General features: G+C 39.5%; 1 protein-coding gene across 1 annotated transcript in view; it reads left to right on the top strand.

Annotated features, from left to right (window-relative positions):
* Positions 1-26223, top strand: part of MDFIC2 (MyoD family inhibitor domain containing 2) — a 49242-nt gene that overhangs the window by 16951 nt on the left and 6068 nt on the right. Inside the window, exons 3-5 of the mRNA XM_054077071.1 lie at positions 9143-9181; positions 18245-18313; positions 23316-23537. Coding sequence (XP_053933046.1) covers positions 9143-9181; positions 18245-18313; positions 23316-23537 — 330 coding nt within the window. The remainder of the gene's footprint in view (positions 1-9142; positions 9182-18244; positions 18314-23315; positions 23538-26223) is intronic.

Raw genomic sequence — 26223 nt, forward strand, 5'->3', positions numbered from 1 at the left:
TTGTTCTGCTTAGTTTCACAAGACAGCAACATTTTATATAGGTGTTTTTATCCCTTTTAGTGCAATTTTGTGGGTTTTCTTCCTGAATGTTTTGGGAGAGATTGTTTAAAGAGAAACCTAAAGGCAACCCTCAAATTCACCTTCTCTTGGGAGAACATTAGAAGTTTCATTGAAATTACATAAGTGTTCTTCTGTGAGCAATTCAAACTGAACTTAAAGGAATAAAAAAACATAACAGTATACACAGCTGGAAAACCACCTAGAAAGTGAATCAATACAGTCCTCTCCCCAATTACAGAAGAAAACCAAGCAAGGATCTTTAGAAATATCGATGATCAAGGTTATAACTAAGACTATTTAAAACTGGAGAAAAATATGCTTTTACTATCCATTTAACACGAAAGAACTAAGCCTCGTACCTGGCTATTCCTAGGCTGCCTTTCTGTTCTTCAGAAAAAGAAAACCAATTGTGTTCACACCATAGCTTATCCGTAAAATCATCATGATTCAGCTGCCTACCCAGACCAAGTTTTTAGAGACAGGAACATTTCAACTGTATTCGCACTGAAGGCCTCATTTGACAGATTGTGGCCATGGCAGAAATCACCAGTCACTACAGTTAACTTTCTACTGCCTTATTACTGAAAGATGTTGAACATTTACTGGAAAATAACCACCAGCTGAGTTTTAACCACAATTTTGCACTGCAGTATAGAGCCTGTTAGATGATACCTGGGAGCCAGAGAACTTTATTAGCACTGTCATAAAAGCTAAAGCAGAATCAATCCCTTGTTCTATCATCACTGACGCTGCCTGTTATAAATAAAATAGCTGTCAAATCTTAGCAAACCTAGCTCCTAACTGAAATGGCAATTGCCTTTGTGTTTAAGAGCTCTTTGGTTTAAAAAAAAACCTCACATAAGAGGAAAAAAAATGTGACCCTTTAGCGTGAATAAAAGCACAAATAAGCAGCATAATGAAGACCAGGGAGGAAACAAATTATGTGACAGAAAAATCAAGTTTTGAAGAACCTGCAGTGCTGACTGCTTTACTCCACTTGAAGCTGCTTACCCCACTACATTTCTTTCCACTTCCACAGTGAGAGACCTGCCTTTGTGCTTATTTGAGAAAAGAAAATAAATGTAGCTTGGATGGTAGGGAAATATCTTCAAAACAAGGAATGTTAGGCAATGCTTTGCCTCGGGAAGTGGTTGAGGCATTGTCACTTGATGGTGTCCACGAAGAAATGAGTGGGAAAACACCTAATGGATTAGCCTACAGAGATACTCATGTCATGCAGGCTGGGACTAGCTGAACTAGGAGGTCCTTTCCAGATGCATCATCTATAATTCTTTTTGGCACTGTTTCCCAGCTTTGAAAATATACTGTCTTCTCCCAGGAGAGCAGCCCTAACACAACGTGATGTCTGGTGCAACACAGCATTCAGAATAGCCTTGAATCACAGAGCAAATCAGTACTGTGCAATTAAATAAGTTACAAATGCAGCTTTACAAGCAATTCACTTTTTTTGTGGCTTTCCGAACATACAAATAGCAGGAAACAGCATACGCCTGACATGGAGAACCAGCTGTTGGCACTGCTTTTCACTAGCGGGAGGAAGAATGTTCAAATATGTGTGCCTATCGTTATCCAATCAATCATATGTAGAGAGAGAACTAATATTATAAATACAGTCTAGATTCTCCATTCCAACACTATTCTTTTCTAACAGTATAATCTGCTTACTTGAAGGCTTCATGTAGCTGCAGAAATCTTCATGGGAAAAAATATGTTCTCACTTCATCTATTTTTGGCTTTCTATGCCCTGACAACGGAGGTTGGCCTGGTGTTTCTATATATGAACACTTCTCAGGTAGCGAAACAGCTACCACAGATTGCCTGGCACCTGCTTGGGGATGAGGTGAACAGAAAGTAAAGCAAAAGTATTTTTGTTTCATAAAAAAACATCTTGGCCAAGCCGTATCTGTAGAAGAGAAAAAGTGAAGAAAGTGTAAACCAATGGGAAATGGAATCTTTTAATATTTTAGGAGCATGAAACGATGAAATCAGAGTTCTGAACTTGAACAGGTTTAAGATGGATGGAGTGGAACAAAAAAAATCGCAGATGCTGGGGAGAAAAGGCCTTTTCAGATGAAGCATTTTCAAACCTTGATAGTTACACTTTGATAGCTCTAATCTTTTAAGGAAATAAATTCTTAAAAGGCATTATAAAAATATGGAGCCCAAATGTCAATAGAAACATATCGTAAGTAAAATACATCACTGACAAGTCTACTGATGTTAGGTTAAGGGTTAAAAAAAGCTAATGCACTTAGGAGCATCTTTTGCTTTCCAATATTTTTTTTTTCTGAAGAGCTGACTTTTTAATAGAGTAGCTATTAAGAGAAACTAATTATGATTTGATTTTTAAGGGCCCGGATTTCCTCTTACATGTACTATTCTGACTCAGGAGTAAGCCCATTCAGGCAAATGAGGTGAGGTTAGTGTAAATGAATTTCAACATGATAAGAAGCAGGCCCCAAGGTATTTATGGATGGAGTGAGTCATACTTGCACTGGTTTGACGATTACCTCAGTAGAGATTTAGTCTATCATCATGCAGGATCTGACCATCCTTTCTATTATATCACCGTACATGAGGGAACATTGCATGGAGTTCACTAATATTTCGGTATCTAAAGCCAACAATATGGTACAACCGGGCCCAGAGTCCAACCGTACTAGTTGTGCATTGACTACAAAGAAGCTTCCCCCATTTAAATCAGCATACCATCTGATCTTTCTTCCTTAGTCTGCTTACCTACTAAAACTTTCATATAAGCTATTTTAAGACCTGTTTCTCATGTAAAATATTAAGTATGGTCATAAAAGAGCACATTCTTTTTCTGGCATCACGTTGAAGAAGTAACTTTTCTTCCATCTATCTCCAGTGACATATCTACAGAAACAGCAAGGAGAAATTCAATGCACAAGAATTTGACTACTCCAACTCCAACCACATCAAGCAGTTCTGCAAGGAGTCTTTAGCAGCCCTAGTCTCTGAGCATTTTGTGACAATTTCTGTCAAAGTACAACAAGTATGCCAGACTCAGCAACATTATTCCCTTCTTAGGCATACACCAGGTTTGATGGTGCTAAAAGAACATGAGATCCCTCCATCTTTTCTCTAAAAATACAAAATACCAGCTATTCAAGAAGCCATCTCCGGAAATGTTGTGGTGGGCTGCTGCGAGTATGTAGAATAGATTATGGGAGGAGAAAAAAAAAGGCTGGAAAGTGTACGGAACCATTGAAGTTGCCAAGAAGTTTTTCCCTCATGACAATGACCAAAACTAATCAGAGGCAGCAAACCAAAATGACATCCTATGAATTCCCTAGACATTTCTGGTAAACTAGGTGTTTACCAGAAATATCTGCTCCGTATCCCTGTTCTCAATTGTTTCCATAGGCTTCTCCCCTCCCAGACACTAGGCAGTCTGCCTTCCCAGTACATATGTGTATTTCTCACTTCTGAGAAATGGAGAGGATTAAAACCACCTTTGAAGTAGAAAAAAAAAGGCATGGTTACTTCTTGGATCTAGCTCAGCAACACCAGAAGCTATCTAAGAATCATGATGATGATGATTGATACCAGATTCTTCATGCTATAGGCAACTACAGGGCACTGTTTTGTCACCATCTAGTCCATCAAGGACAATAAGCTGGAGAACACCAGATTTAAATAATTCCCAGTGCAGTTTTACTTCTTACCATTACACCTTTTCCTCAAGATATTTAAGCACTGAGCACTGCAAGTATCATGGTTTCATATTCACATTATACTTCCCTAATGCAGAGAAACTCTACATGGTATTAAGTGGTGTATTTTATCTTTTCCCACAAATAAGAGACATCTGCACCATAACATACCCTACAGGCAGCTCTTTGCATATCTAAATCCCAAGGATTTTTTTGGTAAAAAGAGAAGATTACATATTTATTCAGAAATTAAATGAGATTAATAATTTTGAAAGCAATTTACAAATAGCAATCAGCCTCTGCAATGAAGGTCAAAAGAAAAAGGACACATTAGCAATTGAATATCTTCTCTCCCTTTAAAGTTTTAATACTGCATACCTGTTAATAATGGGAAATATCCTTCTTCAAGAGTAGCATTTTCAAAAATTGGTAGGATCCTTTTGCTAATTCTAATCTTCTTTTAATAAAATAATTTGTTAAAAAGGATTATAAAAACCATGAAAATGGAATGCAAATAGAAATGTACTGCCTATACAATAAATAGTTAATGTATTTTCTAAATGAATGATTTAAAATAGCTATTAAAGTAAAGAGAATGAGCTTATGTTTCTAGTAATGACTTCTCTGCCTCAAAATGAAATCTGTAAATCCCCGATTGCAATTTCACATCCCAAAAGAACAAGCAGTCCTGGGACTGATGCTTATTGCCTTAATCATTAATACTAGCATACTACATATGTGATTTTTATATCACTGGTATGAATATTTAGATTTATACTTGTGTATGCTTTTTATTTTAAATCTTATACAGCTATTCTGTCAAAAAATGAAGCTCTCCTTCAGGAGGGCTTTTTTGTATGTACACGCATGCATGTATACACAGACTTCAGTATAACTACAATTTTATTCATAAGAGTGCATAATGATTCAGTCTGTGATTGTTAATAAAAATGCATTTCTAACCATCAAATTTGAGTCTATTATTCTAAGTTAATTGCATTTGCCCTAAAGAGACTTGCGACTGGCTGTCAGCCTATTTGTGTCAGTTCCATTTTATTCATCAGTCAATCTTGTCTCCTCTTTTTTCACATCCCATATATTGATCAAATAGATTTGTTAGCATGCCGCTGCCGCTTTAAAAAAGTTTGTTATTTGTCAGGTTTATTTGATTACTATATTAGTTTGCATGTTATCTTAATTGTTATTTCAATAGAAAATAACGCCCTTTGACAGTCCCACAAGATTCCCCTTAACTATAATGCATATAGCAAGTTAGTGGGAATATAGTGAATCTAGTAAGAAAATAAACACATTAAGAATTTTAAAAGGTGGTATTAATCTGCAGTTGTATTGTATTTGATCCAAAAGACAGGAATAAAAATAAGCACAGCGTGAAACAACTTTGGTAAACATCAGTACCATGTCATTGCATATTATGCTAGGTACAAAATACTTAAAGAAAAAGACAGGCGATATAAAATAAATTGAGATCATAACTGGAAGGGTGATTATGGTTATGGTTAAGTGTGAAATTCAACAATATTATGTATTGCCTTAGACACTAAAAATTAGGCTAAAGAGGCTGCATGTAAAGGCAGGTAGAAATGCTGTGTTGGATGGGGCAAATTTTCAGTAGGGAGAGGAAAAAAAATTTCAGCAAAATATTGGATAAAAGAAACACATAAGCAGGTAGCTTCTTCCTCTCTGAAGATATTTATTTCACTAAACAGTGTATCATAAGAGCTTATCTAGATTAAACTTAAACAGCATCTCGTGCAAATTTGTCACTCAACTTTTGTAATGACTTTACACAATTTTTACCTTAATCTTCTCAAAGGGAAAGGCATGGCAACCAGTTTTTTCATACCAATGTCTTAGAAACCTGCCTTTACTACCTTCATTATCAGTGAGAGTACATAACCCCAGCTCCTTGCTTAATGTTGAGTCTGGGATCTCCCCACCTAGTACCTGAGCTCATATATTGTCAGAAACAAGCACTGTGAGAAATCGGCAGTAACACGCTTACCATCTCATTAAGAAAAGACACATGGACTTCTTATATCTTTAAGAAAGCCACTCAAGACAGGGGAGCATTGATTTAACAAAAATTTTAGGAAACAAAACCCTTGTGTTTTACATGTACTTAAGTACATTTAACAACCCCATAGCTTTCTGAAACCAAAATACAAAAATCAAAGTTTTCCAGATTTCTTGCGAAAAGCAAAGTTCTTTTGTGTCTTTGTCCAAGATCAGTCTTTGTATTAGTTAACATTAGTCACCCATAAGTTTAGTTCCTTGCCTGGGTGATTACCTATATTTTGTCTGTAGCCATCTGCGAGATGAGAGCAGGGAGGGCTGGCTTAAACTCTTCTGTCAAGATGGGATAACTTGCAGGACAGGCTTGTCTCCTCCGTTGATTTTTGAAGGAGTTTAGGCCAGACTGAGCACCTACCACACCAGCTACAGCTGATATGATGAACACCATCCTAAAGGGAACCCATCCAATTAAAGCAGGAGGAATTTTAAACGCCTATATGCAGCTGCAGGCACTTGAAATTTCTAACTCCTAGACTATGATTTTTTTATCCGCAACCTCTTTAACAGTATTTCACTCCAAACAATCATATTAAAGCTTCAGATGCCCTAAAACAAAGCTCAAATTTGCAATTGTCCTACAGCACTTAGGAAAACTCCCACCGTTCAGAAGCACCAAGCGTGATGATAGTTTCAAGCCTAACTGTTGTAACCAGCTAGTATGGAATATAAACAGGAACAGATGAGCAGAATACAGCCTCAACATTTGAGACAACAAAGAAATAGTGAAATGATTGCTACATAAAAGACATTTTAAAGACCTCCCAGAAAAGCAGGCATAAAAATCCCCAATAAAAAGGCTCAGTAAGAAAACTGCCACACCCTCTAATCCTCAACAGACTTTAACAAGATGTTTGCATGAGCCAGAGATTGTCTCCTTCCACAGAAGACAAAAGGAACAGAAACCAATACTGTCTAGCATAGGATTAGGAGGCAAGAAACAGATAAAAAGGATTCCTTAACCTTACAATTAGAAACCCTAACTCTCCAGCCAAAAGGATAACCAGAAACAGACTGCAAACCTGTGTCACAATAATTGCTGCATCTTTCTTTACTCTTTGAAAACTGATATATTTTCTGAAGATTTTTTTTTTAAATTTATTGCCATGCCAAGAAAGGTTTAGATGGCCACTTAGCTACAAGACAACTGCTGCTACCAGGCCACAAGCATGGCAATAGCCCTTTATTTCCCATTCCTTGTATTTCTGCCACCTCCAACCAAGCAAAATTTAGATTGCCAGTGCTCATACCCTCCTCCCAGTATATTATACAACTAAAAGAAAAGTACATGCAATGCACTAGTCTTCTTAGAAATGATCAACTTACTGTGCCCTAACCAGACACATACACAGATTTTTCATGCCAAACCTGGCATGAGTGTGGGCTCTGATTAAAAAGGAAACAACTTAGTTGTTACAACGAGCGTCTTTAGCTTTATTTGGTATTACTAATGTCTTTAAACAGAAGGCAGGGTACTGTCAGGAATAGAAAACAGACTTGAAGGGGGAGGAAGCCTACAGGGTGGAAAGAAATGAGATATTACAAAATTTGACCCTCCTGCTGTAGCTAACTAGTGACCATAAGCTGCAATAGCTGTAGAAGTATGCTGCATAAAAAAAATTAAGGCTCTTTCTGAAGTTGAACAAGACAACCACAAGTCAATGACAACTGCACTTACAGAGCACGTTTACTTAGACACATAGCTTGAATACCCAAATAATCATATACAATTAGGAACTATATGTGTCCCCACTTTGTAGGGGAATTTGTTTTGAGAGAGATAACTAAATGGTTAGCGCAAGCACTCATGGAGAGACAGACAGGATTTCAACAGCCACCACCTCCAATGGGCAGTTGAGGTCATTAGCCTTTCCCAGTCTTTCTGGCAGCATCAGAAAAAGAAAAGTTAAGCAACTTAATTTTTTCCTTCAGGTACAACACACTTGGACTTGTGTGTAGGACACAAGTGGGACTTGCGACCCTACAGTCTATTGGACCTTAAATTTCCTGCCTTAAGCTAATGTTTAGTTGTTTTATTCTGTGCAAGAGAAACTACCTCAGAGCTGCCTCATATGCTGTGGCAGATGAAATAATCTCTCTCTAACTAAACTACTTGAAACCACTTCGGAAGAGGCTGGCAGAGATGCAACCCTAACCATCGTCATTTGTTATGGAAAGATGTAAACAAATCATGCTTCCCAGAAGAATCATGCCTTAAAATAAACACCCCGAAGAAAGCATACATTTCCATTCTCTTTTTAGTAAAACTCCAAGAGAGCATAAAGCTTGTCTTGCACATACTTGGAGAAAAGGGAGAACAGTTATCTACAAATTTCTATGTAAACTCTCTGGACCTTGGTCCAGATGAAAGCAAATAATTCTGTATGTACAGCCCCAAACTACGCAGCATTGCAGAGCCCTAACACACCTGAAAGTGAAGGAAGCGTTGTCAAGCTAAACTTGAATCCCCAATATACGTTAAATACATGGTTCAGAAAATTAGGCTGCATGTATTACAGAGCTCATGTTTAATAATTTATTCCACTAGCTTCAAAATCTGTAAGACCAGCATCTTCACACGTACCATTGCTTCATCATGTCGGTGTTCCTACCAAAGGGTGATGAAGTCTGTATTCAGGTTCATTACCAGTGTTTGTCTCTGTTGCAATTATTTTAATGAAGATTCTGCCTAATTAAGATTTTCATGATTTGGCATAGGAAGTAGATACAACACCTGATATAATATGCCCTGAAGCCAAACACTTCCATCAGCTTTAATGGGCATTAAGATGGTCCCTTACAGAGCAAGGCAGAAACATTTCACTGATAAGGTGTGTGAAGACAACTCAGACATCAGTCACCAGAAAGACGTTGTAAAAAACTGAATTTTACTCACTCAGCAACTCAGGGATGAATGCTGCATTAGCAAGTCAGGATCCTCAGGCATTCATTCCTTCTCTGGGTAAGGCAAGTTGTGTTGACCATATGAGAAGTGCCTGTGCAGAGAGGAAATAAAGTCATCTCAGTGAGAGACCAGAGAACACTGGATCTTCAAGAAAAGGTATCCCTCAGTTTCTATTACATACTATTTTTTCACATACTTGTGAAGTCAATGAGGGAAGAAAGTATCCAAGCCCAATAGGTTGTCTTTGCTCTTTCCTCTGATAGCAATACAGCTTTTGAGCAGTTCAAAAAGATACTGGTGCCTACGCAGCATAACAAAGCCACCTCACCAGCTGAGGAGCTTTTCCTGTTTAGTGACACCCTCCTCTGCCATTCTTGTTTTCCAGAACTGGACAGCCCCATTCTACAACCCCTTGGAGGCTCAGGTAAGTCCCTCGCCTTCTCAGTTCTTTCTTCTCACAGTACATAGGGCAGAGTACTACAACTTTGCACCTACTAACATGGCCCCTGTCACGTAGGAAAGTGAGCTGAATTATTATAATTCTACAAGGGTTGTAAGCAACAATTTTTTCCTCATTAACAACTCATGATCTTTTTCAGATTTCGGCTAGTCTTTAAAATGAGACTCTTCTTTGTATTAGTTACTTAAACATTTTACAGTTTACTCAAAACAGCAGAACTACAAGTGCTATGTGGTGGGATAAACCTCTAAGCTTTTGAGAATGACGATCAGAAGCTTTTAAACTCACAACAATGTTCTTATAAAAATTGAATAAGAACATTAGAAGGGCCACACAAAACCTACTTGCTTCAATTTGCAAGACCTCAGTCAATCACTTTGGGAACAAGCAACCCCTAAACCAAAACTTAGTCACTTTACAAAAGCTACAGATTCTACACCTTACCTGAAAAACAGCATAACTTTGCTCTCTTCTTCTTACCTCTATTTATCTGCTAAAGAAGGAAGACGGCCCAGGGCCCTCCCTTCCCAGCTGAGGATGTTTTCCTTGTTAAAGATTCTCTGACTATTTAGTACCACCTGAAAGCATTTAGAAGGGAGACATAGGCTGATTTATACACATCCTACTCAGCCACAGCAGAAGTGGATAATGCTTATTTGCTCTGTTTACTTCTGATGATGATCTTTAATTGGAGAGTCCCAGGTGGACCCAACCTGGAAGACCTCTCAAATTTTGGTAGGTGGCTTCAGCAGTCCTCACGATGACCAATAATTGGGGTGTGTTGCTTCTTAAGGGGTGAGCACACCAGGCTGTGCAATGCCCACAGGCTGGGCTCTTCCAGTAAAACTGAGCTGGATATGTTAGAGACTATCTAATCTAAAACAGTTCGGAAAGCACCATATCCTTGTTAGGACCTTTCTTAATGGAGCACCCAATATCCTGCTATTGCAATCAAAAAGGCTGCGCCCAGCAGCTCTGTGTCTGCTCGTATTGCAAACACACAGAATGCAAAATTTCTCTGTGCGTTAGAGGACACTGCTGGGGCTTTGGTAGGCAAAGTGAAGACAATGGTAATCTGTTCTGATAGCGCATGAGGAAGTAAATCATGGTGTGCAACTCAGAAGTCATTTGGATGGTACTTTTTGCATTATACCCCCCTCCTCCCCCCCGTCCATCCCTCCTCCGCCCCCCAGCTTTTGTTCTGTCAGTCTGAAGAGAACAGCTCGTGTGATGTAATTTAGACTGGGGCTTTTTTAAAGCTTTCACTCAGGAAAAGCTTCAGGAGCTCTGGGGGTATAGCTGAGCTCCAAGAAACAGAAAGAAAGCAAGTTTGCATTGACAGCTTGATCCCAGAGAGAGGTGGCTGCCTGCTTGTCTAACAGGTCCTCTGGGTCTGGATGAGGCAAAGACAGAGGAGCAGTCATACTAAGTGAACGTGCGCTGCCAATGTTAAAGGAACAATTACCATTATTCTGCATAGTTCACTGTTTGCTACTGCTATTTCCTTCAATAAAACCTCTTTTCACTTGCCAATTGGAGCTTGTCATGTAACAATATTTCTTATGCACAATACACATACTAAAATGCCCCTGTGTTTTTAATACATTTATAGTTGTTAACAATAGCAGTATAGTGACAGAAAAAATGTACTTGCTTTGAATACAGAAAAGATTGAAAAAAGAACAAACCAGAGGCCCTGCCATGGAGGATTAATGGGGGTTAGATTTTGTCTAATCTCATTGTTAAAACAGTGAGACCTCTTCCGTTTCATTGACACCCAGTTTTTCCTCTCAGGGCATGGGCTGTGCCCTCCTTGCTTGGAAGGGGTCATACACCTGAGCCTTGACCAAATGCTTCAGTGAAAGTTTTGGTGTAAGAAAGCGTTGGGGAGAGGGTTGAGCTCTCACCCACCCCCATGCCTGGGCAGCCGCATGGGGGACAGACAAGAACTGCTGCTCCTGGGGCTTTGGGGAGCTCAGTAGGTGGGTGACAGATGGGTGGGAGCGTGCTGACCTACACCCAGCAACACCTGAAACCTCTGGTGTTCACTGCTCATGTTGGACACTAGCAAAACTCTCTGGGAGTGAGTTTTCTTGCAAAGCTCCACAAACAGCCAGCATTGGTAAGAGGCTGGGATTTCACCAAGGTTGCAGGAACTCTGCAGCTCTCCTCTGAAAGTTCATACAATGAAGGCATTGTGCTTGTGCTCTATTTGCCAACATTACAAAACCAGGTGGAAATGACCACAGTGAAGGTGCCACAGTGAGAAGAAATTATGTGTTTGCACCTGTGAGCAAGCTGAACCTAGTATTTCATGCACCCAAGTGAACAAGCAGCTGTTTGGAAACCTTTGTAGCACAGTCATGAAGGCAACTTTCTTCTGCCATAAGATTCCTGTTTTCTAAGAACACCAGTTTGTTCTGAACAAGTTAATATACACAGGAAAAGACATCTTGAGTGTTCCTGCACTCTCCTACACTATCCAGGAATAGTGATAGACTGTGAGTTTAAACACATCCTTCCACTGCGCAGCAAGAGGAGTGTATTTAATACTGTTAGCAGAAGAGTTACCATGTTTGCCTTTGCCAGAGTCAGTGAGACTACACTGTCCTGAAAGTACTTATTACATAACTAAGGAAGAGTGAATGTCATCTGTGTGCCCACAGAACAGATGTTCTGCATCTTCAGTGTCCCCCAAGAAAAAAAAGTTTTGTGAAAAGATGTGTAGCATGACACACCTTCTGCTTCAAATGTTGCTAATTGCTTTGCCTCCTACTCTTTCTGAGGAAAACAGCAAAGCAAATCAGGGAAGCCTACCTTACTGCAAGGAAGACGTGGAGCTGCTGGAGCATGTCCAGAGAGAGATAATGAAGGTGGTGAAAAGTCTGGAGCACAAGGGTTATAGGGAGCAGCTGAGGAAACTGGGGCTGTTGAGTCTGGAGAAAAGGAGGCTGAGGGGAGGCCTTATCGCTCTCTGCAGCTCCCTGAAAGAAGGTTGTAATGTTGGTCTCTTCTCCCAAGTAACAAGTGATAGGATGAGAGGAAATGAACTCAAGTTTCTCCAGGGAAGGTTTAGACTTGATATTTGGAAATATTAATTCACCAAAAGGGTTGTCAAACACTGGAACAGGCTGCCCAGCGTCCTGATCCCTGGAGGAATTTAAAAGATGTGCAGATGTGGTGCTTATGGGCATGGTTTAGTGATGGACTTCGTAGTCAGGTTTATGATCAGGCTCAATGATCTTATAGGTCCTTTCCAATCTCAATAATTCTGTGATATTGAAGATTGGTTTGGAGCCCAATTTGTTGAGCTCCCTGGAAATTTTTCCATTGACATCTGCTGATACAGGATTAGGCATCCAGGGGTGCTCAGTTGGTAATAAGATTAATAATTTTGCTGTAGTGGACAAGTCCATCTCCCAGTGGTGTTCCAGTATGGCACAGGGACGAAAGAGAAACAAATGGAAATGTTTGTTAGGGAAGTCCCTAGAAGACCTAAACCACCCACTCATCTTTGGGTTTGAATCAAAGAAAGTCTTTGATAACTTACTAGAAGACATGGGTTGTTGTAGGAATGTATTATCACATGGCAATTTACCACGAATAGAGCTTTAAAAACCGTCTATGAGAAATGCTGCATCTTCTGTGATTTCCTGCTCTATTTGATGATGTTTAAACTGTTTGGATATATCTTCTGAATATATGTGGGTTTGATGGTGTTTCTCCCCTCCAAATCAAAATGCTGAAAACCTCAGAGCTCCTCTGGCATTAATGCTGTGCAAGGATATCTTTGTGACCATAACCATGTGTAATACCTGCTTTGGGAATAAACTCTTGGCACATAACTTCAGTGCTATTCAGAAAGCAGCACAGTTGCTGTCTTTTCATTGGAAACTTCGCAAATTCTGCCTAGAGATCCCACTGATATTTTCACTCTTCAATAGAGAGTGCTTACCAAAAATAAAGCTGAGAATTTAAGTGCTTTCCAAATTTAATGACACAGAGTTTTAAGTGGAAAATATTCTTTTGTAATAAACTCAGTATCTTCTGTTTTACATCACCTATAAATTTCCTAAACTAAACAGAGTGAACAATTACACAAGCCTAGGTGAGACTTACCTCTAATTACTGTGCTGGTGTATTAAATAAAGCCTTGTCCACTTCTTGCTACTCCATTCTGATTAGGATTTTGTTTCTGGAACTTCGTCGTATTGGAGACAGTGTTAACCTTCTTGATGGGGTGAATAATTAGCCATGAGAGGAAGGAAGGAAGGAAGACTGAATTAATGCAGTAATGCTGTTGAGGCAAGGACTCTAATAATAATGTTTCTTTTTTTCTTTAATTTGAAAACAACACGATCAATTCAGATCAGATAATGCATCAAAATCTCCAGCTTCACACTCTGCAGTGAGAAATAAGGAGAATTTGAGAGTTTTGAGTTATCCCTGCAATACAACAAGCACCTGCCCCAGTACCAGGTGTGGGGTGTCCATGCAGCCTTATCAGCAGGGTGGCCTTGGGTGCTCTATGCGGGGCTGTGCATTCCACATCCCTGTAGCCCAGGGAGGGTTCAGGGACTGGTATGGCCCTTTGGTGGTTGGGGTGACCTACTGACATTAATAAAAACAAACAGTTTCTTAGCCCTCCACTTGGAGCTGGACAGACAGACAGGTTTTCAGTTCAGGTTCAGTTTGAGACTTTACTTGCTCTGAATTAATTTAATTATCCCTTTTAGCAAAATGTCAGGTGAGTGCGGCCTTGAAACAGAAAGAAAGAAACAAAAGAACATGGAAAGAAGACTTTATTTTTTTACAAAGGATTTTTAGGGCTGTGTCGTGTGACTGAGCTGCCACACCACCTACAAGATCCAAACATCCAGTCTGGGGCTTAAATTCAACTTCAGAAATAACTTTTTCTTGGAGAATCCCAGAAAGGAGGATCACTTTCAAGAGCTGCTGGGCTAACAATAGGGTGCCAGGATGCCATGATCACAAACTGGAGGAAATTAATTCAGAAGAGGCAAAAGAAAAAAAAGAAGTACATATCAGAGAGCAGTACATTAAATTCCTCAAGATCCTGCTGCTCTCTGGGCTATGCCCAATTACTGTTGTGGATTTTCTCCGTGAAAACCATTTCATACAGTTACAAGAGCCAGGACATATACAGAGCTAAAGAAAAAATTGGTAGGAAAGAAAACATTGGCTGGAGGAGAATATGGAAGATCCAACCTAGAGACAAACTCTGAAGGTTCTGGTACTGCTCTCCCAGAGGATGCACGGCTCTATCCCACACCCTGACCCGTGGGTTTCAGTGACTGCATTGCCTGTTGACCAGCTGAGGTTACATTTCTGCTACAGTTAGCACTTGATATCAAAGTTGTGAAGGTCCTGTGAAAATCTGATGATTTATCTTGGTGCTTATCAGCCGAGGGCTCTTGAGGACCTGGCGCCAGGCTCTGACACAGAGCGATGGAGAGCGCAGGTCTCTGGGCAGACACCTGTAAACCGTCGAGTGAACATGCTACAAAAGCAGTTTGTGAATTTTGCTGTTGTGTTTGTCGAGAACACAAATTATGTCCTGTGTCTAATGCAGCTGATGATGTGTGATGCAATAGGGGCTTTGGAATTAGCACATAAAAACCTTTTCAGAAAGCGTTTGGTCCTCCTTCTTGCAAAGTCCATTATAACCCTGAAGTGTAAGTGAGTAACATAAAATTCACACTGATCCCCTCAATTCTTTTTTAAGCATCCTTAAACCCAGCTTTTTTTTTTTCCTGCTGTACATCTTACTTTTTTAGTTAAAAGTAATTTTAAAGCAAAAAAGAACATAAACAATATACACTGACTCTTGACACTCCATTGCTTTTTTAAACTAGAATAATAAAAATTTGCAAATGAACAAAAGAGTGGGAGGAAGATATCTGATTTACAATGTTTTTGAGATAAAGAACACTATAAAAAAAGATCAATGTGAATAATAAAGCATTGTTAACTGAGTCATGACATTTCTATTCTCAGTGAAGATTTGAACAGTAGAGCTCTGCAAATGAGCACCTTGTGCCATTTTCAAAGTGGGAGGAAGACATATAATTATAATTTTTAAAGTGAAGAGAATTTTAAAAAAATCTCTGTGAAAAAGTTTATTGAAAAACATATCGACATATCAATATGACATAAATTACTTTAATTTTATTAAACTACAAGGGGGGGAAACCTCTTTTTGAAGACTGGCTGCAGAAAGCATTCCTTGAAAAGAATTTTCTTTATTAAAAAATCTTTTGCTAAGATGAAACAGCACTGAATGTCAGCACTACTGTATATTTATTCTGTAACTCTTCCAACAGCTGAGATCTATAAAAGAAACATATTTTCAAAACAGTTTTAACCTCCATTGTCTTGATCATTCATATTAATATTTTTCATGTTACCTACTGAAATCCGTTAAAGGAACCTTTTATTCAGTCAAAATTAATGAAGCCATTTTCTTAAACAGCCTCCAAAAAGTAAGAAGGACGTAATGTTATACATTTTATTTGACATACATTTTCTACTATTTCACTTATTTGTGTGATGAGAGCAAAACTTCATGTTTATCCTATCAAATCTGCAGAGGAAACTTATTTTGAAAGAGAAGAAAACTAACTCTGCTCTTGCTGGGTTTGCAATTTAAATCCACGGTGAAAATACAGCATTGATCAGATTACTCCAATTGAGTCATTTAGTGCTTTGGCATTCCTGAAGTTAGGACCCAGCTGTGAAATCATAGTTGGGGCCAAACTTTGCTGTTAGGCGAATGCACATGGCTCCTATTTTCTTCAAAGGGAATGACACACATGGCCAATATTTAACTTTCACCTCTTCCATTCTTCAGTTAGCAAAGCCAGAACCACTGGACTGTACGCAGGCAATTTTATAGAATTAAGGATATAGTCAAGATTTTCCAGGATTTAGTAGTGATTTTGGGCTATATAATTCAACACACCTCAAAGCACAGACTCTCAGCATATTCCAAAAATCAGGCCATCTCGAATGTCTTGCTTCAAGCAGCTAAAATCATAAAATGGTTTGAGTATTTTCGCCATTGGATACTAACAACAAACAGGGTGTAGGAGACCTCTTCAGAATCATAAGCTCTGATTTCTGGGTTGACTGGGAAGCCTGGAAGGCTTACAATATCCCAGACCATTCTGGGTACTGCATTTGCAGTCATTTCTCCCCTGCCATTACCAATGGGGCTTGAACACAGGGAAGATGCCTTTCTGCAGCAGTCGTCCCCTCGGGAAAAGCTAGGTTCTGGTTCTGCAGAACCCTTGGAATGGAATGGACTGCCAGAATGGCTCACAAGATTTTGAGATGTAAGTGCCACAGAGAGAAAAAAGGATGCATCCCAAAGTCTAGCTGCCCCATGGTGTTTGCAGATCTTCGTTTCAACTCAAGGTCAAGTGGAAAACTTTGCTACCATCCTTGCTGACTCTACTCTTTGCTTTCCCTCGACTCCATCTGTTCCTCGCCCATCTCCTTCATTCTGCTCTCGCCTCCCTCTTCTTCCTGTGTCCATCTGTTCCCTCCTTCCTCAACACAAGTTGGGGAAGGGAAGTAAATTCAGTCATTCACTGAACAGATTTCAAGATGAACCCCCTCCCTCTCCAGTTCTAACTTCATTCATCATGGTAAAAATTATAATGAATAGAAATGTTGAAGGTGAAAATTTATTAGGGATTGTGTTGCTTTCTTATATCAAACACAGTTAAAGCTGCATATAAACATTGGCTTCATTCATTTTTTTAAAATATATGGTATAATTAGTGAGAAATATTAGTGGAAGTGTTTGCTATGCAGTCCATCAACACATGCCTGTCAGAGTTTAGGATCTGGGCCAAAATTTTTTGCCAGTCCAGTGATAGATTTATAATAAGCCTATAGAAGACTTTAGAGTCAGCTGGGTCACTAATTCATGAAGTTAAAACTTATGTGATGAGGTCAAAAATTCACTATTGATAAAATCTCTCCTCCACAGATTGTACCATTAGCTTTGTTACTGCAACGGCAAAAGAAAATTAAACCCAAAGCTCCTGTGAAGTAGCAGTCCATCATCATCAATCTGAGGAGAACCACTTGCCCAGGTTCATGATGTCATATGAACTCCGAAATACATTTATAGCCTGGTGTACTATTTCCTGTTTGCCTATATCAAAAATAAACAGTCTCTAACCTCCCTGTATCCTTCCACCTGAGCTCAGCAAAATGTAATGGGCATGAAACTGAAAGCACCCATGATATATCACTCTAGAGCAGCTTGTTTCCAGTTGGCTATGACGCCCACTTTCCCTTTGACCTCACCTACATGGATGAGAGGAGTTGCCGTGGAGTTTGCTCAGTTTGCTACACTCATTCTAGGGATAGTCCCACACCCCTTCCTACTTTCCCTCCCCGACCTTGAGAGGGAGGAGGAAGAAAGATTTAAGATTCCAAACATATAGAGTGGATGGCCTGGCAAGCACAGCAAAGGTGGAGGATCTCAGCACCCATGTTGGGACCTGGGCTTGCCACCACAAGGACCTTGGGCATCTTGTCCATCAAGGTGCCTTGGTCATGGAGGCTGGAGGCTGGGCTGCAATTTCCTCTCATCTCCTTTGTTGATGATTTGGGAACCTCAGCTAAGGTTTCTGGGGTGTTTGTACATGAATGATGCTCCACCTTTCATCACACAGCTCCCAGCCCTCAAATTTTCTGTACCTACCTTAAACAGGAACCTCTGTGTTTGCCAGTGATATTCTTCCCATCTTTCTCCCTTATAAATTTATTTTTCTTTTGGCTTCCTTTCCAAAAACGAGACAGGGAGTAGCAGAAACAGTACACCTTGCCACACAACCTCCCCCTGCAAGGAAGTACATATGCTTCTACTCGCCCCCAAAGCAACAACTCCTAAAGTCAATGACTGTCACTAAGCGGTTGGGGGTGATACTTGTGCCAAACCACGTTTATTTACAGTGCTCCTCTGCATTGTTGTTTTGTTCTTCCACCAAGACAGCTGTACCAGCTCCCTGCCTCTCCCGGTGCTCCCCGGGGCAACTCTGAGCAGTGAGGACCATCCAGGTAAGGTGCTGGCCCCATGCATGTGTCACACTGTGCAGACAACCCTGGCATCCCCTCCCATTGCTTCTGGCAGACAAATTATGTCCTTTAGACTGGCAATAAAAAGTTTGGTTGTTTTTTGGGTTGGTTATCTTCTATGTTTTAAAACATAGTCATTGACACCTGGGTTTGGGTTTCATGTTACGAGACTTTTCAAACCAAGTGAGTTCAGTTCAAGCCTTTATACTTACAAGTTATCATCCATCAGTTCTGATGTAGCTCTGCCCGCTTCATCTCGGGACTGAATGGACATGGCACACAGCCCTTTCAGTGATGAGCGCGTGATGTATTAAATAGACAGGTAGTGACAGCAGTGCTTGGGATAACAAACGGCAGGGTGATCAGACAGGCGTTCCCTTGGTTCTTTTGCTGCAGTGATATACAAAAATGCCTCATGGTGAAATTAAAAAGCTATACTAAATTACTAGAAATTTCCACACAGTTCGCCTTTAACCCTTGGGACTCCTTGCTACGGGAATGTGAGGCAAAAGGCCACTGCATGGATACACTGGAGAGAAATGCCACCAGCAAACGAGCCAAAAGTTCCCTTGTCCTTTGCTTATAAGGTGTGTCTGAGCCCCATATAGGGGGACAGACCAGTTTTCCTCCTTTTCTTTCAGTGGCAACTCCTCCTAACCAGTTGTTCCAAACAGGTTTTTGGCATTACCCATATTGCTGCAGTCCCCATCCAGCAGAACTCTTATCTCCTCTGTGCTTTGCCAAAAGCAGTTTTATATGCCACTCTACGAAAGCTGATTTCAAGAAGGCGCTAGGAAACTCCAGCCTCCTGTTCTCCAAGGCTGTAAGACCCTGATTTGTGTCTGAGCCAATGAAGAGAAACAGTGGGTCAGGGAAGCTCCTGTAAATGCCAGTCTTGCTCCTCACAACTAACGAGGGGGATCTGTGGCTGGCACCAGGGGAAAGCAGGTGATGTTCTTTGTGTTTCCATGGATTTATACACTGTCATAAGCCACTGAAATCACTCAGAAAAAATAATTTTTTTAAAAAAAATCGTGAGTTTTGAGACTATATCTTTAATACAAACATGGGTGACCAACCCCAGTCTCCCACTGCAAAAGCCGAGGCAAACCTCAGCTTCCCTGTATGAGGAAGAAAGTTGTTACTTCAGGATACTATTTTAAAATGGCACATTGTGGGGGTTTACCTCTAGCTGCCTCTGCCTAACAGTCTAACACTGAATAATATGAGCTTTCTTCACCGTGATACGTTTATTTTTCCCTTTTAGTTCACTTCAGTGGATGGTTTCTACACATTAAAAAAACAGGCATTTGTGGATATCTGAAACTGAACACAGGCTCTTAAAAGACAGTAGCAAATTTTGAGCCTCTGCCCATCTCTAATTGGAATTTATTTTTTTTTACATTCTCATATAACAGTAATCATAAATAATATCTGTTGTACATAATATATTTTTAAAGCCTATTTGGCTCCACTTATTTGTTCCAATCCCTCAACCTACTACAGTTCCATGCAGCAACAAACTGTAAAAGAAAAAAAAAGTGCTAACCACTTTTTTTTTTTTTGTGCTGGTCCAGCATAATCTTTATTTCTTTAGACACTTTATGCAAACATTAAATTGATAAAAGACATAATGTAGATGGACCCACTGCTGAACTGAAGGTAATTGCATAAAAATGAAATGGAGACCTATAATTGTGCACTGCTTTAGCCTCTATCACACTGTTTTCTGGAAGCAAGGATCTCGCTTGTCATAGCAAGTTGCTTGTTATGGTGATTGCATGAAGACTTGATCTAGCTGTACAAGACAAGTATAACATTACTTAAAGGGAGCTTTTCAAACTAAGAGTCTGACACTAAAATGCACTGTATTTTCAAAGATGTAGTATGCTTTAACAAACAGAAGAGTCCTTGAATGACAGCTTTTGTTACCCTTTTGTTTGATGGTGCTGTATTGAAAAATTCAGGTTATGTCTATGCCTTTCTATTTCTGGTTTTGATTTCTCTTCAACAGCACTTCAAGAATAAAAATTGAGTTGAAGCATGAATAGTAGAAGTCAGAATGTTAGTCTGGCATTTACTGATTACTTCCGTCTGATTTTTTTCAGTCTCATTTATTGAATGCTTAAATGCATTCTGTGGGCTATTGTATTGTTGCAGAAGTGGAGAACTCAACATATATATCGCAATTTAAAAGATATCCAGTTTAGACTTCTGGGCCAATTTTGAAAGTGGAAAAAGATAGAAATGATCGGTTTTGCCCAGACCTTTTAGTTTGATCTATGTGTATTCAACTGCTTAGCCAGCGTGTAGTGCTCTACCTGGACAAACAAGATCCATTTTGAAGATTGGCACCTGAATAATGGGTGGGGTGTGTGTATTTTGGACTCACAAATCAATTATTATCCAATAAATACAATGCACAAGCAGGACACCGCTTCCTCTAGAACTCTGCTATTTCAATTAGCACAACTTTTCCTGGAGACAGTATGTTATTGAACAAAAGTGCAGGAAGAACTGTGGTATGTCATTGATTTCTAAACATTGGAGAACAGTGGTTACTGTACATGTAAGCACATCCAAAATGCATGAATTTTCACATTTTAGGCTCAGGAGGCTGGCCAGGAAGTCAGAGAGGGGGGTAAAAAAGCTATATTTACTTACCTAGGGGGGGAAACCATCAATAAATTATCACAGATAGGCAAAGTCAGACATGCGTTGCCCTGGATGCTGGAGTTCCTATGACAAAGCCTACAATCCGCCGGAGAGCACCACTGTGCTTTGTGCTGCTGGTTCACACTTGGAGGAGCCACTACCCTTTCCAAGTCTCAACTGTGGCTTTCTTTCATCAGAACATCACAAAAACTGACTGTTACATGTTCATGAAACTCCTCTCTGTGCCACTGCTCTCTTACTGTCTCCTTCCCTCCATTTCTCTCCATTCCGTCAGTCACTCCCTGCCTAAGACCAACCTGTAAACTTTCCAGGACAGGGAAGATCCACATATCCTTCATGGTATTTATGATTATATCTTTCTTACAAGTTCAAAATCAAGCCAAAACAGCCACCCATACACATTTTTAAAGCAGTGATTTAAAGTTAAACCAAAAAATGATAGCTTAGTATTTATTCTTATCCTGTCCCAAGGTCTTACTTTGCTAACTTCTACCCAGCTTCTCTGCTTCTACATATTTTACCACAGGAAGATGATCTAAAATGGCATCAAATCTGACTGTGAGTAAAAATGTAATTAATTTCTCACTCATTCTGTAAGTAAACAAAATTATACAAATCATAGAAAAAAATAGCTTGGAAGAGACTTCTAGACATCACCTCGTGGTTTTGCCTTAAATAAGGAATAACTGCAGTAAGAGCAGGTTGCTGAGGTCCATGCCCAGGTGACCTCTACCCACTTCTCCAGCCTTGCTGAGGGCTGCTCCAGTGCTTTACATCTCCCACGATGAAGAATTTGTTCCTGTATGCAATCCCAATTGCACTTGCTGCAGCTTGTGACAGTGGCACCTTGTCCTTTCACCTCTGTGCGCTGCTGGGAGGAGCTGAGGTCTGGCTTCTCCATTACCCTGGTAATGAAGTGGAGAACAGCATCTAGCACCATTCTTTGCCTTCTCTTCTCCAGGCCAACCAAGACTAGGTCCCTCAGCCTCTCCTTATAAATCAGGTGCTCCAGACCCCTCATCACCTTGGTGGTCTTTACTGGACTTGATCCAGATACCAGTTTGACCCCAAATCTTTGTTTCCCTCCTTTGAGCTCAATTGTCCCAGTGGTTTTCACCTACCTTGCAAACCACTCATCCCATCCATGTTGCCTCCTTTTGTCTGCAAGGATACTACAGGGTAAAACTTCAGTCTCATCAAGGTTTTCTCTCTGTCAACCTTTTCTTGGCTTTTCTTTAGTATACGTCGGGGTCAAAGGTACCTGAAAAACAGGAGATATGCAGGGTCTCTCTTCTGGCTCCTTGCAGAATAATGCAGACTAACTGCTTTAGAACACTTAGTGTTCCTCTCAAAAAGTAGTGTTTGCAAATCAGAGATGTTTGTAAAGATTGATTTTCTGTATATAGCTGAGAGCAAGCATATCACAAGATTTAAGTAAGATAAAAAGTGAGGCTGTGCTTGATGTGAGGTGCAGGACTTAATCAGCTGTAGATAAGAATTGATGAGGTTTTATCAGCCTACAAATAGAGGCAATGACTGTGTTTCTTGGCCTCTTGATCACTTCAGAGAATAAGTGAAACTATATATCAAGACACGTTTATCTGAGCCTCAGAAGTTCTTCGAGAATAAATTAAGCTCAGAACTGTTCTTAACCTTTCCCCTAGTTAAGGCTTAAAATTAAGCTCACCCTCTGGTTTTTGAGCTGCCTCTCTGGCATGCTGACAGCACGTGAAGTATCCCATCTTTCAGTTGACTTCCAGGCCAAAAACACAAATGTGGATAAAGTTATGAAATAATGAATCCGTATGTTAAACAGAGACCATCTGGCTCGCTTTGGTAGAAGATTATGAGCCATGGCGAGCTGGCACATCTGCATCTAGGTACCACCTACACACACAATGTTGGCTGTAAATTTGGGGAAACAGAGCTGCTGTTGAAAAATAACATGATAATTGTTTTGCTTTCTTTTATATCACAAACCAAAGTGAGGATTTCACACCCAAAATAGATTTTGACTGAGGCAATAGTTCTGTTCGCTCTCCTAGCCTGATCCCACCCAGTGGAAGTGAATTATTACTTAGGCTTTGAGTACACTGGGTTTAAGAGAAAAGCTTAGAATACAAGCTTACAAATTCTTATTCTGTGAATGAAATTTACTTGTGTAAAGAGACTGAAATCATTAGGTAAGTAGGGTTAGGCCTTAGAAGTAAACAACTGTAGGCTTGGAAATTCTGCATATGTTATTCTTTCAGATCTTTGTCTTAGTATTGCAAACAAGTCTTTTTTTTTTTTTATCTAATCCCACCAGATAATCAGCTTACAAATGAAAAACATACAGATGAAAAGCCTATGAAAGGCATTGTTGTGAGTTCAGTTGCAGATTTCAGCATCACAGGCACTTCATCAAAGGGCACCAAAAATGAGAAGAAATTGTCAAACACAAGCACATCATCCATTGCTTCCCTGGAGAAATGCAGAGAATTCACTTACATTGAAGATGACGCATCAGTACATCAGAGAGACAGTGATGGTATGTTTTATAAAACAAATCACATTTAAGCTGATTTCTACATAATGCCCATTGCAAGAACACTATGTTTATCTAATTTGAAATAAAAGTTTACATGCTGATCAGGAGGCTCAAGAGCAAAGCCAAAAGCAGCATTAAGTTGTCCTGCAGACATTTTTGTGATGGGTGAAAACCTGCAGAAAATGATTTTAAATTGTCAGTGACATTTAAGTCATTGAAGAGGAGCTTAGAGCCTATGGAGCTATCGTGTAACAGAGTATTTGCACTTTTGTAATGAGTGTTTGCACTGAGGTACTGGTGTCAGTATCAGAAATTAGAGTATCTCACGTGGACTGTGTCACAGAGGCTGTTGCTTTTACTCTTGGTACTGCAGCAGCTGCTATAGACGTTGAACATATACTGTGTTTGGTGGTCTGCATGTTACTTGTATGGTCTCGTAATGCATTTCTTGTAAAGATCATTACATCTAACCCTGCCATTCCGCTCACCCAGCATCAAACTCTTCCTGTACTGCCTACACTGCAAAACTCATGTGTCAGGATGAGGAGCTCTCTTCATACTCCGTCCTGATTAGGCCATGTGGACACACAAGGACGGGGCTTTTGATTAGATCAGTATGCTCTGCATTTTGAAAAAGCATATTTGAAAGCAAAACAGTATGGAAGGTATTTATAAACCAAAATTGCAGCAAAGACCTAACAGCGCAGTGCATTTTTGCAAATTAAGTTTGCTAAAACATAACTTGCTCTGGGGCTTTTAATCAGTATTGTCGTATCTTTTCAGACAAGCAGCTGATCCTTTCTGTTGTGTAAGAGTGCAGTGTAAGAGCTGAATACCTGCATTATTTTTTGTAAGAGTTTCAGATGCAATAGTATAACCAAGAGTTAAGGAATAGAAAGGGTTGTGAACACTAATTACAGACCAGGGGTTATGACTCCTACTAATCTAATAGTATGACACCCCTGATTCTAGTGGAATCATGCTGAAAAACTGTTATTCCTGGTTGTTATTCCAGTGGATGTAGAAAAAAAAGGCCTTCTGTGAAGCATTTTTGAAGTTTCTTACGTGTGCCTTTTGCAATAATGGATTAGTGTATTATATACAGTGGAGCTGAGATCTATCATGCGCATCATTCCTAAATTAAGTATTTCTAAATATAGATCAACACAATAAACCTCCATGCTCTCCAGGAACCATTCTCATCTCTATTGTATCACTGATCCTGTAATAAAAGGGATGTCTCCAGTACAGCTATTAGAATACATTTAATTCCAGTGAAGGATCTGAAGTATTTATTTCATTTAAGGGACTTGTCCTCTAATCCAGACACTCACTATTTTCTGGGTTTGTTGGCCCCTCAGCCATTACTGGCACACAGGTGTATACCATGTGATGCAAATAACAGATTTCATACTCCTTAAAAAAGCTAAAAGTGAAGGAAATTAACAAAAAACCACCAATCTGTGCTCAATTAATAATGCTAAGGGCTGGAAGGAAGCCAAGAAAACCAAAGGAAGCCAGATTTGTGGTTGTCACTGCATACTCTGCTCACTCTACTCTGACAAGTTACTGCTTATTCCACACACACGAGGCCAAATCCTGTTTACTGGTGCATGGAGAACCTCTGAAGGCAAAGCGATAGCTGAGGAAATCAGTGATTTTTTTTTTCCCCTGTGCTTAGGGAGGGGCAAATTCAAAGCTCATAGGTCTTACCAAGGGTGACCATCGTTACAAGCTTTGCACCAGGTTTGTTGAGAGCATCTTCTGCATGAGCAGAGGGAGAGCTGACAGCCACCAAACAACAGCAGAAAGATTTAGAGATGGGGCAAGCTAGCAAAATCGTTAGAAATTCTTCTTTTGTGGTAATTAATCTACTAATGTAGCGAATGAGATCTGAGGTCGTTGTTCTCACTGAGATAAAGGCAGAAATGCCATTTCACAAACAGCAGGGAAAACAGAAGAGAAAACAGGAGATTGCATCTTCTTTTATGCAGTTTGTGGCTAATTTATTTTCAAATATATAAACGAATGCATAGGAATGGATGTTTAATTGCTAATATCTATTATTTATATACATTACCCCACTTAAAACGGGACAAAAAAGCCTCACACATGCAGATTTTTAGAAATGTGTTACATCCATTATCACAGTTCATGGTGTGTGCTCTGATGGGAATTTAAAAGCATCCTTACTGCACATCACAGACTTTGTGCTGAAACGTTACTTTGTTATTAAATTCTTGTGCTTTTTGTATGCTCTCTTCCCTGGATGAAGCTCTAAGAATCATATCTATTCTCTCCAGATTACATAAGCACCATTAAGGTTAACACATTCAGGTAAAAAACTGTTATTAGAAAACAGATCTTTGGAGAGGAAGAAAAAAATAAAGATCCTTAATCGATATATAATTTTGAATTTCATCTCTCATATCTAGGTATAGGAAGGAAATTTCATAAACATATAAAAAAAGAATAGTCTTAATTACACCATGGACTACTGGATAAAATGATTACATTTTCTACACTTTAAATTTCATACAATTAAATGCAGCAGTGTCACCTTATAAAATGATTCAATTTTATAATTATTTCAGTTCATTTAGTTAGAAAAAAATATAAGCATGAATTTACTAAGTATCACAAAAATCTAGTCATTCTTATTCTACAGAACTGATTTAGAAGTTAG

This window comes from Cuculus canorus, chromosome 11, assembly GCF_017976375.1.
Source record: "Cuculus canorus isolate bCucCan1 chromosome 11, bCucCan1.pri, whole genome shotgun sequence".
Classification (NCBI taxonomy): domain Eukaryota; kingdom Metazoa; phylum Chordata; class Aves; order Cuculiformes; family Cuculidae; genus Cuculus; species Cuculus canorus.